Genomic DNA, 14,786 nt, shown 5'->3' on the forward strand with positions numbered 1-14,786 from the left:
ATCACGAATCCCTGAGTACTTGCGCCTGAGAGAGGGAGGTCAGACTCACTAACTGTGGGGCCTTTCCACATAGGAAGAATAGAATTAACTGACTCAGCCTGTCACCGCCTTTCGTACAACTCCCACCCCATTTGCTGTTACCATTTTAGTGTATGACAGTCTGGCTGGTCGGTCAGTGATTGGAGATATGGGCACAATCTTAGGTCTTTTCCTCCTACCTCCTCCCCTTTCCATATGACCTAGTGTTTTTTTCTTTTCCTGCTTCCACCCTTCTACTCTCAGTAGCGTCATCTCTTGTTAGATTAACACGGGGTAGTTCTAATTGCCTTGTGTTTGCTATCTATCTCACACCATGATAAAAAAAGAAAGCTAATTTTTTTTTTCCCCTCGTGCACTGCAACACGAAGTCAGTATGTCTTAGTAGTTAAGGATGTGGGCACTGGCGTTAGAAGGTCTGGATTTGAATCTAGACTCCATTAGTCTGACAAATGTGATTTTGTAAATTTGAATAAATCTCTCAGCTGCCTTTGTAGATAGAAAAGAAGAATAGAATTTTCCTGATTGGGTTGTTGTGAGGACTAAATGGTATCAGTATTTCTCGTGGAACCTGGAAGAGAACTGTTACACAAAACACTTCGAATGTAATACAGAGTAGTGGCCAACTCTTCTATCTAAAGCTCTTTGACTTCAACACTCCTAGGATACAGCCTAGAGCTCTTTGGCATGCTAGGTAACTACAGCCTCCCTCCTTCTGTCTTCCCTCACTGCTCCTTTCCTGGTCTGTGTCCAGTGCTAACCGTTTCCTCTGCCCACAGTGGTCCAGGCTTGTTTTTTTTTTCTCGCACACACCCTGACTCAGGCTATTTCTTTCCCCCACCCAAGTACCAACCACTCCTCTTTCAGTGACTTTTACCCCTCAGGTCGCATGGTGTGCTAGTAATTTCAGAAGGTAATCTTCATACTCCCCCTCAAAGAATCTTTGCATATTTACATAGTAGTTGCCACCCTATTGTGCTACTCCAGATTTCTTTTCTGTGCAATGAGCCATACAGGAGAGAATCTGGGTTTTGTCTACTTTTTGGACCCAAGTTATGATTCTTTCAATTTACTTTTTAAGATATACTAATAAGTCAGAATCCACCTGGAGAATGTTAGGAAATTGACAATGTTTAACAAACAATAGAGTAGGCATCTTGTTAGTGTTTTTAAAATAAAGAGATGACTATTGAATTTCTTGTACACTTATGAGCTATTCATCTTGTATAGATACATATAAAATTTTAAAAATTAATTTTTAATAATGTATTCATTTTTATTTTATATGCATTGATGTTTTGCCTACATGTATGTCTATGTGAGGGCATCAGGTCTTGGCATTACAGACAGTTGTGAGCTGCCATGTGGGTACTGGGAATTGAACCCCGGTCCACTGGAAGAACAGTCAGTGCCATTAACTACTGAGCCATCTCTCTACTCCCAAAATTAAGTTATTTAACTCTAGTTCCTAAAGATTTAAGTTCTAAATCTAAATGGTCTCATGTAAGTAAGTGAGATGGTTTAATAGTTGCATAACTTTTGGTCAAGAATAAGAGATGGTTATGAAATAATAAGATGGGCCTGTTTCGTGCTGTGAAATCTCTCTGAAGGCAATCATTTTAAGCTGTTGCAGATGACAGAAAAGACCAGGAAACTCCTTGAATCCCAAAGAGTAAATAGACAGGAGGAAATTCGTGCTGGCCGATGTTGGGCGAGCCACAGCATTTTTAGTTATAGGTCTTCTTTAGTGATCTCGGGTTTCCCTTCTTTTGAAAACGTTGAGATTCATGTTGGCTTCCTGGCTCTATTAAGAAGATTTAGAATTCTGCAAAAGGTATGTGAGGGGCCTTGTAGGCCAGTTCTGCTTAAATGAGCTTTTGCTGTAGAAAGTGCTAAGTCACATTCGCATAAGGTTGAGGTGTCAGGTGACTGATTGCTGTTGGCAGTAATCTAGGAGTTGGTGGATGCTCTTGTGTTTTCTAAATACCATTTACAAATGAAAGAAGACTTTGCCTGGAGATGTGGCTGATGTCAGAACCAGATCACGAAAAATATGAAGTGGGCAATGTAAGAAAGAAAGATCACAAAATGAAATGGAGACGTGTAAAAAGGGGACAGGGACGAATGCTCTTCTGGGTACAAATCTAGGATCATATGAAAATCAGTTCTTACAGAAGAAAAAAAGTACAAGAAAGATGGGGAAATTTTTAAAAATAAAATAGTATCAGTTAATAAATGAGGAAGGAAAATGAAACTGGAAAAAAAATCATTATTTATAGTCCCAAGTGGAGTAACTGATAGCAGGGATGTTCGGTGATGTCCATTGTGAGAAATGGTTTGGAAACAAGACAGACACAGGACAGCACAATTTCACATTCAGACTATGTATGGATATAAAAACAAGACACAGAGAGGTGGGGCCGTGACCAGCACCCATCTTAAGCAAACGATGGACCTTAGAACTAGCTAGGTGATGCAACAACTCAACACTGTGCCTTCGAAGGCGATGAAGTGCGAAGCTTGTAGTATAAGTTATTTCTTCCAATTAGACTTCAGTTCACAGACAGTGTAGAGGCTGGAAGGACAGGTCAGCAGTTCTATGGGAAATTATCAGACAAATGAATAATGTGGGATGTATTTTAAGACATCCTGGACTCTTTATAAAACTCAGTGTAAAAGACTGCCTTGCTTAGAAATGACTGCATAAGTGAGACACAGACAATGGCAATATCAATAGACATGCGAATGTGGAAGGGGGAAAAAGCCCACTGGGTCCCACCCTAGACAAAGAACTATAGGCAACAAATGAGCTGAGAGACAGAGAAATAGCTCTCCCAGGGATGAGCCCCCTCCTTCGTTACCCAACATAAAGTGGTCAGACCTGAAAACATGTACACAGAAACAACAAAGATTGACTTAGAGGTTGTTTTTTTTAAAAAACATATTAGTGCATGTAAAAATAATATAAAAGAAATAGATGCTATCAATTTGAGGGGTGGCATAGGAAGGGTCAGAGGGAGGTGACATAGGAGGGGCTTGGGGGGGAAGTGATATAATTATATTTTAATTAAAATGTGTCAAAATAAAATACATTACAAAGACAAGGTAGCCAAATGCAGTAAGAACCGCTGGAGTAGATCTTAGCTTAGGTGGAAATATTATAAAAGGAGATTGAGGTTGGAATGGTAGAAATTTGAATAGCCAATGGATATCAATTGTTAATTTTTTTTAAAAAACCAAGTTTGAAAACAAGATGAAAACTGGGTTTTGGATGTGTGCTTGTGATACGTACGGCTATGTAGGGAAACATCCTAATTTCTAAGAGATGCACGTTGAATGATTTGGCAGTGAAGAAAAATGTTTGTACCCTCCTTTCAAACAGCACAGATAACCTCCCCCCCCCCCCCCAAAAAAAAACAAAGGGCATGTGTGCAAAAGCACACATGACGCTGTTGTGATTGTGGTATAGGTCACAGTGAGTGGTGGATTTTCCTTCCAACCGTTGTGTCGGATTTCTTCAATAAACTGGAAACAGTGAATAGAATCGAGACACAACAAACATCATAGGGGGCAGGGAGTCTGGTGGGCTCAGCTGTGTTTGCGATCTCCATAATGATGCGGCTACAGCCCCACCTCATCTGTACCTCAACTCCGTTCCTGTCTGTGCTCACAGCAGTGCACCCCGCAGTGTGGACTGCGAGGACAGCCTAGTGCTTTTGGCCAAATTTTGAAGCACTATGAAAAAAATCTCCTGGGGGATATTGCCAGAAAAAGCTTAAACCAGAGCCTTTTTTTTTTTTTTTTTTTAGCACTTCCAGTGTCTACGATATTGCAGGCATTCAAAACCGGTTGGCTAAGAACAGCTAAGATACAGGGTGCTCAGGCTAGTTAGTGGCTTGCCTGGAAAAGTAGCAGCTCCTTTTGAGTGACTTTGTTCAGACCCAGCAAACACTTGTTGAGCTTAATAGAACTGAGTTTGTGGGGGTTAAGTGACATTGACTCCAGTAAGCGCAAAGCCTGTTTTTCAGGCTTCATGACTGTTTTTCAATTGTTCTACTTTGAGTGATGCTTCTTGCTTTTCTGACTTCATGATCAAAGCCACTTTGGTGGAAACCTGCTGCAGTTTTTCCTACACGTGGGGAAAATGTGGGTTTGGTGAGACATCTTCAGAGAGCGGTATTTGCAACCAATGCTTTGTTCTTGGTGGTGAGCTATGAGGCTCTCCTCACTTAATTATGTAAAAAGAAAAAAAATACTGCAAGAGAGCAATTGCATAATCCCCCAGAGACTAATTATTGCCTGTCTTGGCAGAATGCAAGGCTTTTAATCTGTAAATAAGCGATTCTGTGTGGAGGAGGGACATCCAGAGTGGTGCTGTGTTGTAAAGGTCTCATGAATCTTTAAAGTGACAGCAGGAGCCATGAGCGCTGATTGGCTGGTGTTTGCATTTCAAAGGGTTTATGATGCTTCTTCCCTTGTGGTTTTAACCCTTCCTTAAATATTTAAGCCTCTGAGAATGATTCCTGTAAAAGGTAAAACTCATCTAAGTTAAGCAAGACGAGCTTTCTACAAATGTATAAATTCATGAAACCAAAACGAGATACGATATTGTCAGTGCTTTGGAGGCAAATAAAAGCAAAAAAGATGCAACAGTTACCTAATATATTACATACTTTTTGGAAGTTAGGCTTTTGTTGTTTGGTTTTTGTTGCTGTTCCCTGCTTTTGAGATGGTCTTTTGTAGACCAGGCTAACCCTGAGCTTACTGTACAGCCTAGGATAACCCTGAGCTCCTCAAACCTCTTCTATTTCCCCATATGACTTGGGATTACAGGCCACACAGCAGCCCTCAGGAAATTAGGCTTATGAAATTATTTTGGTATAATTGACATACAATAAGCTACGTTTATTTAAAGTTTTGACACAAGTACATAAAAATTTAAAATGTATGCCATGGCCGCTCACATTTCCAGAAGAGTCAATTTACCAAACTGAGAGTGGTCACTTTTCCCTATAATACAGTGATCACTTGAGAAACTGAGGCAGAAGAATTCCTTTGAGTTCAAGTCCAGTCTGGGATACAATGCTAGTTCTAAGTTAGCCTGAGTGACAATTGAAGAACTTGTCACAAATAGACAAACCCAGGACTAGTTTGCTTCTGAGATATGTGTGTAGGTGGATCTATGTCTTTTAGACATTATAAGTGAACCCCAACATCTGACTTTTAAGTTGTCAGTCGCATCTTCTGGTCTACTTCCTGTTCCAGTTGCATGGACGAGCTGGGCACGCTCCTGTCCAAGGTCAGCCCCTCTCCTTGGCCTGCTCAAGGACTTCACTGTATAACGATGACTCTGTCTGGCTAACTTTCTGCCCTCTACCAAGTTTTTGTTTCACTTTGCAGTGCCACTCACTCCACAGGCTCTATCCTGGCTTCACTTTCTCTCTTTCCTGTGGAGCTGGATCTACTCCAAACACTTGTTTTTTTTTACCTCAGTCCCTGACCCCATAGAATCTACTAGTGTCAAGGAGTCTATAACCTTCACTGCCAAGTGCCCTAGGCAGGACTGATCTGCATCTTACAGATCGCCTTGAATGTCTGATGTGCATTGTCTCCTCATCTGTTTTCCTTGGCTTTGGGGACACCTGTTCTCCTGAATTCTCTCCTTCCTCGGTGGCTATTCTTTCCCAGACTCCTTTGTGGCTTCCTCTTCTTTTCCTGATATCCTAAGATGTTCGGGTCCAAGTCTGTCTCAGCCATTGTCACAGTTAATGCTCCCCTAAAGCAGTGGTTCTCCACCTGTGGACTGTGGCCATCAGGAAGCACAGATGTTTATGTTATGATTTTTAACAGTAGCAAAATTACAGTTTATAAAGTAGCAATGAAATTGTTTTACAGTTGGGGGTCCCCACAACATGAGGAACTGTGGTGAAAGGTTAGGAAGCAGTAGGAAGGTTGCGAACCACTGCTCTAAAGACTCCAAGACCTAGGATTGAAGTCCATACCTATCACCTGGCCAGTAGACTGACATGGCCAATTGCTGCCTGATGACCAATGCTACCTCAGACTTAACACAGTGGGAGTGTAATTCCTTGTTTGCCCGTGGTCATCTCTCACTTTGACTTATTGCAGTAGCTTCCTGTTTCCCTGCCTTACGCTTACGTATCCCAATGTCCTTCAATCTACCTGCAACACAGCAGCTCCTGAAGACCCTTGTAAGACAATAAATTTTGTCTCACCTTTGGCCCAAACACCTGGTATTTTCCGTATCGGAATAATGGCCATCTAGCAGACTCTTCCTTGTCTGACCCCTCCCTTTGCAGATTACCTTTGCTTTTCTCTCCAGCACACTCTCGGCTCTAGTGTCTCTTCCAGATACTCCTACCTCAGACTGCCGCATGTCTCTGTCCCCTATCAGTGAGATTGTTTTTAACCATTCCAGTTAAACTTTACCTGCCCCTGCCTCTTTGTTCTTCAGATCCCTTGTGCAGGCACCATATAAAAACATAAATTAAACTATTAAATTTAGGTGTATGTTTCCTTGTTTGTGCTTGGCTTTCATCTCATACTGCAATGTAAGTTTCAAGGGGCTACAAGCTGTGTCTGTTTGGTCACAGCCAGTTCACAGAACTGCTGACTGACCAAGAGCAATGATGTGGCTTATGAAGCTAGATCTTGCATATTGTCTCTGCGGTGTAGAAGATAGATTTTTAAAAAGATGTGAAAACAGGAGGGGTTGGGCATTTGGGAAGAGGAAGGGAGCTAGAAGGTGGGGGAGGGCAATGGAGGGCTATGCGTGACGAGTGGGATGAGTGTACACTATATATATGTAGACCATTATTGTGAGTTATATACACATGAAAATAGAAGAAAATAAAAAGCAGACTGGTCATTCCTTGATGCTTTTATAGTAGCCTGTGTGCGATATAAAAATTCACTACATAACTCTTGTTTTCTGTTCCTCAGTTTCTCTGTCTGAAGAATATCCGGACATTTCTGGCTGCCTGCTGTGAGACATTTGGAATGAGGAAAAGCGAGCTTTTTGAGGCATTCGACCTGTTTGATGTTCGTGACTTTGGAAAGGTACTGAACTGTTTGCTTTTTAATTAATTTTTACAAATATAGTTCTTGGACTTGAACCAGAGTCTTGCACATGCTAAGGCAAGTGCTCAACCGCTGGGCTACATCTCTAGCCCTTCCTGGCATTTACGTTTTCATGGGAGAGCATTTAACCAGATCAAAGTGGTCTGCCTATCTGCACTGTTTAGCCAAATGGCTCAGCAATAAGGATAAGGCATGTTCCAAAGAACAGAATCAACCAGCAGCAGGGACTTTGGAAGTGAGTTCAGGAGCACTTTGTAACCTAAAGCAGGGCATCTTGTATCCACAGGTAGTCCCTCTTGCTCCTTTCTCCCCCAAGGGTGGAATTCCATCACTCATGTCCCAGGGCCAATATGCTTTTCCTCCGGCCTTCTCTCTACTTGAAAGACACCTCACTTTTTACAATAATTTAAATTTATTTTTTAAAAATTTGTTCACTTTGCATCCCAATAGTTGCCCCCTCCGTCATCTCCTCCTGGTCCCACTCTCCCTCCCTCTTTCTCCTTATCCCCCTCCCCTGGTCCTCAGAAAGGGGGAGCCCTCCTCTCCTACCCACTGACCCCAGCCTATCAAGTCTCATCAGGACTGCCTGCATCCTCTTCCTCTGTGGCCTGGCAAGGCCGCCCTACTGGAGGGAACTGATTGACTGAGGAGCAGGCAACAGAGTCCATGGCAGAGACAGCCCTTGCTCCCCTTGCTGGAGGACCCACATGGAGACGGAGCTGCCTGTGGGCTCCATCTGAGCTGTGACACCTCATTTTTTTCGGAAGTTAAGAATGTGAGGTTACCCTGTTCTTTATTTAGACACTTGGTCAATTATTTGGAGAAGACATGAAATGTGGGTATAGAATGGTGCTGAGACAAACCCAGAGCCCCACATACACTATGCATGTGATTTTTCTGGAGGCCCAGCACTACTGGGGAATTATTCAATTGGTTGCATTTAAATGGTATTTTTCACATGGAAATAGTTTTAATATTAATGTTATTACTAAGCCCATGGTGAAAGAAATTACACTGTCGGGCAGGGATGATTACTCAGTGGAAGCAGGTGTTTGCCACCAAGCCTGATGACCCATATGTAATGCTCAGCACCCTGCCCAGGAGCGAAGTGATTCTTGCAAGTTGTCCTCTGGCCTTCACATGGATGTCTTAGAATTTGGCACTCGTCCCATAGATTAAGTTATTAAAAATGAAAATCATGCTTTCAAAAACTATAGTTATTTTCTTAAATAAAGTGATATGAATTCAAACCCCTTCCTTTAGAGTGGCCCTGGGTCAGTTTGCTACACTGCATTATGAAAGTATGCATGTATGAAGAGAAAGAAAAGAAAGCCGAGGCTGAGGGTGCATCTCTGTGTTTCAAGGCCCGGCTGATGTGTGCAAGGCTTTGGTTTTGATCCTTAGCTGCAAGAGTAGGGGGAGGAGAAAAGAAAAAACTATGTTCATCCTTCTTTCAAAATGTTTTTTACTTCACTCGTGTGAATGTTTTGCCTTCATTTATGTCTGGGCACTACAAATATGCCTGGTGCCCTAAGCGCCCCTGGGACTGGAGTTACAGGTGGATGGCCTTCTGCAAGAATGACAAGAGCTCTTAACTACTGAGCCATCTCTCCAGTCCCCGTTCCTATTCTTTACTTTTGGTACTAGTATCTCCCCAAATGTCTATCTGAGATTGGCATTTTACTTAACCTCTAAGATGGTCTATTTGGTTATGTAATAAAATCCAAGCACTGGATGAGTTTTCTGGGCAAACTCTTGTCACAGAAATCTTAGAAATTTGATGTGGACATAGAGCAAAGGATGGGTGTATCGTTTTCATGGTGGTGTTCAGGGGTGGGGGGTGGGTGAGTGGTTGAAGGCTGAGATCTGGAGTCATTCCTGGAACTTTGAACAGTTCCCAGCTTTGTGGCTCATCAGGCTTCTTGCCAATGTGGAAGAAAATGGAGGAGGTGATAGCACGGATTACTTTTATCTTGGGCAAGCTGTCATTTAACTGACGTGGGGTCACAAGTAAAGTGACGGAAGGTAAAAATGGTAGCACAAGGGACAGAAAGCCAGGCCATGAGTAAGCAAAGGGAAGTCCGTTCATGGCTGTGCTGTTGCCACCACTGAAGGTCAGGAAATCAAGTTGAAGTCCAGATGGTGGACACTGCTGTGCTGCTGTTCTGGAAGTGGAGAGAGAAGTTCCTGTTTTCAGACTTCTCCGTTCCTGGCCCTAGCCCATAAATTCTCTTTTGAGGAAGTGGAAAATGAAAATGATTTAAGGAAATGAAAAATGGAAAAAAAACCCCACGGCTTTTTACAGTTTATTAAGGAGTCATCCCCTTCCCCCATTTAGTCTCACAAGATATGGTAATAAAGATTGGACAGTTACAGAAATAATTTTTAAAATGCATGGGTTTGTATTAGTGGAGTCGTGTGGCCTGTTCGATTGACAAGGCAATAGCAGCTTTGGAGGAAAGTCGAGATTGCCAAAACTTGGCTGTAAAGGAATGAACTCTAGGTCTTGTGGACAAATGCACTCTACTTCCGGTTACATAAAATGTTTTAACAGAGAAAAGACTGAAAAAGGATCAAGCCTGGGCTGGTGGTTTGGATTTGAGCCTTTACTTGTTACTCTACAGTCACCAGGTTTTGCCGGTGCCTGTGATGGTGACCTATGTCGTCAGGCTGTGCTTAACATAAACTGGCGGAAAAAAATATGGTTGGTACCGCTATTAAACACCCCGAGTAAAGCAGTCAGTGCCAGCTGTTACTGAACACTAACAACGCTTTTTTTTCTTCTAATTTTCATGTGTAATCCTCATAACAGACTTGTGAGGGGGCACTACTATTTTCTTCATTATACTAATGAGGAAATCTCTACCCCAAATTGCATATGTAATATGGCATGTATCAAGGCTTTCGACTCAGACCTGGCTGATTCTCTGCCACTATGTCACGATAGAAGCAAGGTTCATGGCTATGAAGGACACACCTCCTTGGCGCTTTGCATACTATACGTGGATTTAGTTCATCTCTCAAACCTGCTGTATGGCCACTATTTTTCTTGATACAGATCCTACTTTGGGAATGATAGGCCTGAGGTAATTCATGCAATTCTACATTTTTTTTTAAGTATAAATATAGTGAATATGGTGTTGAATCACAGATGAAATCATTTCTAAGGTTGAGAATATGAATGTAAACAGGATTTGACAAGGCTGGGGGTATAGCTCAGTGGCGGAGTGCCTGGCTGGCGTGCGCGAGGCCCTGCTGTAGCCTGCTGCCTTCCCAGCATAAACAGCCATTATCTTCATCAGAACAGCTGGGACTATTTGAGAGCTTGGTTGATTGTCGGTGTTAACTCACAGAGGGAGGAGATGAAGAGGGTCATTAGGCACTCACCTGATATATAGGGCCTTCATGCCTGCACCTCTCAGCCAGCTGTACGTAACTCTTGCCCTAATTACACAGGGCTTTGTGCAGCCATGGGGAAGTTGCCCTATGTGCTGGGGTAAGACTTTCCGTGTTGCTGCTGCTTCAGGGTCGTTCTTGCTCTTGTAAGTAGCCCCCCACCCATGCTCTAGAGTGCATATAAGCTCATTGTTCCCCAACTTCTGTGAAATCATATTAGGTTTGTCCTCCGAGTCCTGTAAAGAGGGGTAAGAGTGAGCATGTATTTAGTATTCCCTAGGGAGAGTTCCTGAGATGCTTAGCATAGTCAGCAGGCTCATAATGAGTTATGACCTGAAGCTGAGTTTGGGAAGAGCAATACCCGCCTCCCCCCCCAACCCCCCCCCCACGTCTCCTGCCCCCGCCCCCACCAGGCCCAACTGTATGGCCAAAGAGACCGGCAGCCGAAGCTAAGCTGACTGATGGTGGAATGTCTTGGCATGGCTATCTTCCTCTATGTGGTATGAAGCAATGTGCCTCCTTGTTGTCATAGCAATGGCGGTGCCCCTACTGTGGGTGGTAAGGTAGGTAAATATAGCAGGGGTGAGGTTTCCGGAAGGGGAATCCTGGAGTGGTTATCTTCTTGTCCATGGTGTGGAGTGGCATTCCTGCTTGATGGGTGGGAGTGAACAGTATACTGCAGCCCCTAAAAGTGGCACGCGTGGGATGGCATCTCAAACAGGCCGTGGTATCTGTTGCGTGGCTTTTCTTGTGGGAGCTGAGCCATGCAGCTGAAGCTGAGCTGTTGGCCCAGAGAGAATTTGGACATCCGAAGGGAGAAGTTAGGACAAGAAAATGGCACGCTGATGTTATCTACTGTGTCAAGCCTCTGATCTGTGAAGCCAATTGGATGAAAGAGAAAATGAGACAGAATTGACTTGCTGCTTCTTGTGGATGGGGGAGTCCAAAAGAGAAAGAGAGAACAAATTTAGTCTGTTCAAAAAACACTTTCTGCTATCCAAAAATTTGGAACCCATGGGATGATGAGAAAAATAGGGGATAGGAAAGTGATAGAGAACACCTCCACCCCACGAGGAAGGGAAAAACAACAAACAAACAAAACCCCTATGGTTCTGCATGCAGAATAACAATGGCTCAGTACAGGAGACTGTGTTAATCAGGGAACAGTCTATGTTTGACCTGCTATAGTAAATGGAGCATGGAAGGTTAAGCAGAGATGCCATCTAAGCAGCCATGAGGAGTCCTCCTTTGTCCTGGGGGGGTGAGACTTTTGATGACACAGCTGCTTTGGGTCAGCAGAGATAACATATACGCTGAAGGGCTTCAACTTCCACCATTAGTAAGTTTAGAACTCACACTCATTCAGTGACTTTGGCGTCTATAAATATAATGGCGGTGTCTTGTAGTTTTACTGCACTTTGAAGTTTTCAGAGTGCTTGTTACCACTGATTCGTGTGATTCTCACAAGCGTATGTGAAGGTAGCCTGTTCCTTGAATGGGTAAAGCAAGGCACAAAGGGCAAAGGCTAAAGCCACCTGCCTTGGGCGTGGGAACAGGATCTGGGCCTTCTGGCCTTTCTCCCCTTTACTCTTCTCTGCTATCCTTGCTTTGTGTCTCACTGTATGGTCATGGGAGAGTTTGAACATGTAGAAGAAACCAAGGTTGTTGCCATTTTTTTTTTCCTTTTTCCTTAAAAAGCATAAGAGACTCATTGACTTTGGATCCAGTTTTGGATTGGCTCATCTGTGAGGCAGGGGAGATTCAGGGTGCTGTGTGAGGCTCAGCATAATGTCGGCTGATGTGAGTAAGTCTAGGCAGACAAGGGGTTCATAGTTTCCCACTTATGCACAGATACTTTGTAGTTGTCACCTCTGCCCTGTCCCCCTTGTGACACCATGCTGTTCCCTAGTCTTGGCCTAACCTCTTCTTTAGTGTTGGTTTCAGGAGCATATTTTGGGTCAGACGCTTGACATGGATGTGTTTGCTGTTGAAAAATTAAGATTGTCCTGGGAAAATGTCAATTAACGCAGATGAATGATAATTTCCTTTTATGAAATGGCGGGGAACACACATATTTGAGTGCTGTAGGATGGCTTATAATTATTTTGCCTTTCAGCGGTTCCCGGTATTGAATTCTTTATTCAATGCCAATTTACTTCAATTTGCTCTGAATTAACGTCAACGCAAATGCTAATTGAATCTAATTACAGTTTTTCTTATCTGTCAAAGGAAAGGTCGGGGTGCTGCTGCATGAGCGCCAGCACAGAGCGGCCGCTGTTCCTAACTCTGAGCGGATGTGCATTTCATGCACGGACCAGGGCAGAGCTTGGTAACTTGAACTCTTTCAGGAAACAGCAGAGTCCCCGAGATTAGCACGTGGCTCTGGGGTTGTTTGGTGCTGAAGAGGCAGGGTCCTCCTCTGAGGCAGAAGCCAGCCTGCTCCGTGGAGAAGCTCACTTGTCCTTTAGACCTCTCACATGGCTTCTCTTTGTCTTTATGTTTATGTTTTGAAAAAAAAATTATTATTTTTTTAACTTTTCAAAATGACATATTTCTTTCTGGCTTTTTTTGGTAATAACCATAAATAAAAATCTTGTTAGTTTCTTTGCTTAAGACAAGATTTTTTTTAAAAAAGTGTCCTCCACTCCTGGAATTATCCTGGAAATCCCATGTTCCATTCTGTTTAATTTCTGTCAGGATCTGAATGCTTGTGCCATTTCTGTCATGTCGAAAGCATTTGCAACTACTCTGCCCTCATTATCATTTTGATGAACACAAGCTGTTTGGAAGTGTTTCCTTGACCGCTGCCAGCTACCTCTGTGGTGCATGAGGATGTGGGGTTTTCTTTTTTGAGCAGGTCCTAGGACTCTGGCTGGGGCTTCCATCCCCTTCACATGAGTGATGAGTGTCAGCCCTGCTCCTGTTGCCCTGGACCCACAGACTCTGGCATCCTTGGTTCCAGGGATTGTGAGCCCCTGGTATATATGCGATGATTGATACATTTTCTTGAATCAAAGAGAATCACACCTGGCCAAAGGTTGTTACAGTAGCTGGTAGGACAGTTTCAGATGTTAAGGTTCAGGACAGACACATCAAGAGGGATACAGTGTGTGTCAGTGTAGGGGTGTGTCAACGAAACAGGTAAGAACTTGGAAGAGGTTGAGTCCTGTTTTGGTTGAGAGCACTGTTTCTAAGGTGAATCCTGGTTTGAGTTCTGTGTTCCTTACTAGGCTGTGGTCTTGAGGGACAAATTTAACCTCCCTGAGCTCCAGCTTCCTGATCTATAAGTTGTGGAGGATCAGTATATACTTAATATAATAATGTATGGAAAATGGGAGTACATAGGTGTAAGGTTAGGACACAGCAAACACCAGCTATTACCGTATTCGTTGCTATGATTATCATGAATGTTATATTCTATTTTACTTTTTCCTTCTTTTGCAGTACTGGGGGAGTGCCTAGGGTGCTATAAGATTACCTCAGTGTGCTATCACACTTTATCTTTCTCCTCCTCCTTATCTTGAAGCAGAATCTCACTATTTTACCCAGGCTGACCTTGAACTCATCCTGTAGTCCAGGCTAGCCTTGGATTTTCTGTCTTCCTGCCTCAGTGTTCCTAGTAGTTAGGATGGCAGACTTGGGGCACAGGGGCCGGATAACACAATTACTTTTAATAAGTTTGAGATTCACTGGTAAACATATGGAATTGAATTTTGAATTAAATGTAAGAACTGATAACACTGGAAGGGTTGGAGTCAGGAACTAAATTGTGCTTTTTCAGCAGTATTCTGCATAGCTGTCCTTTGTTTTCTGTGCCTCACACATTCTTTGAGAATGCAACCTTTCCCTTTCTGCATTTAGTCCAGATGGTTTGTTCAGTAGGCTGCCCTCTGCCTTTGCCATGTGATGGGGCCTGGAACATCGTGTGCTGTCAACTTTTGCTTTGCTCCCTCTGACTTCGAAGTGTTGTGTGTGGGTCTGGGAGACATGGAGGAGCCTAGTGACATCTTGTGCCCAGAGATGAATGCATATGTCAGTGGATTTTTCCGTGACTCCACCCAGTGTGTTCCTCATTTTTATTTTGCTGAGCCAACGTCTTTGTTTCCTCAGCCTAGAGTGAGGGAAACGAACAGGGTTTGCTGGGCTTCACAATTCAAATGGTCTTAAGCATGTAGGAATGTCTTATGTTTTGTCATTTCTACACCTCGGAGAACATCTGAGTTAGCCTTCCCATCTGTTGGTGAAGTAGTGTG

General features: G+C 43.2%; 1 protein-coding gene across 4 annotated transcripts in view; it reads left to right on the plus strand.

Moving 5' to 3' along the window:
- The window catches only part of VAV3 (vav guanine nucleotide exchange factor 3), a 334,337-nt gene that overhangs the window by 63,939 nt on the left and 255,612 nt on the right, over positions 1-14,786 (plus strand). For all 4 annotated transcript variants that reach the window (XM_084756026.1, XM_084756025.1, XM_084756028.1 and 1 more), the window contains exon 2: positions 7,000-7,116. In XM_084756026.1, coding sequence (XP_084612152.1) covers positions 7,000-7,116 — 117 coding nt within the window. The remainder of the gene's footprint in view (positions 1-6,999; positions 7,117-14,786) is intronic.

The sequence above is a fragment of the Acomys minous genome (assembly GCF_964271855.1).
Source record: "Acomys minous genome assembly, chromosome: 14".
Lineage (NCBI taxonomy): Eukaryota > Metazoa > Chordata > Mammalia > Rodentia > Muridae > Acomys > Acomys minous.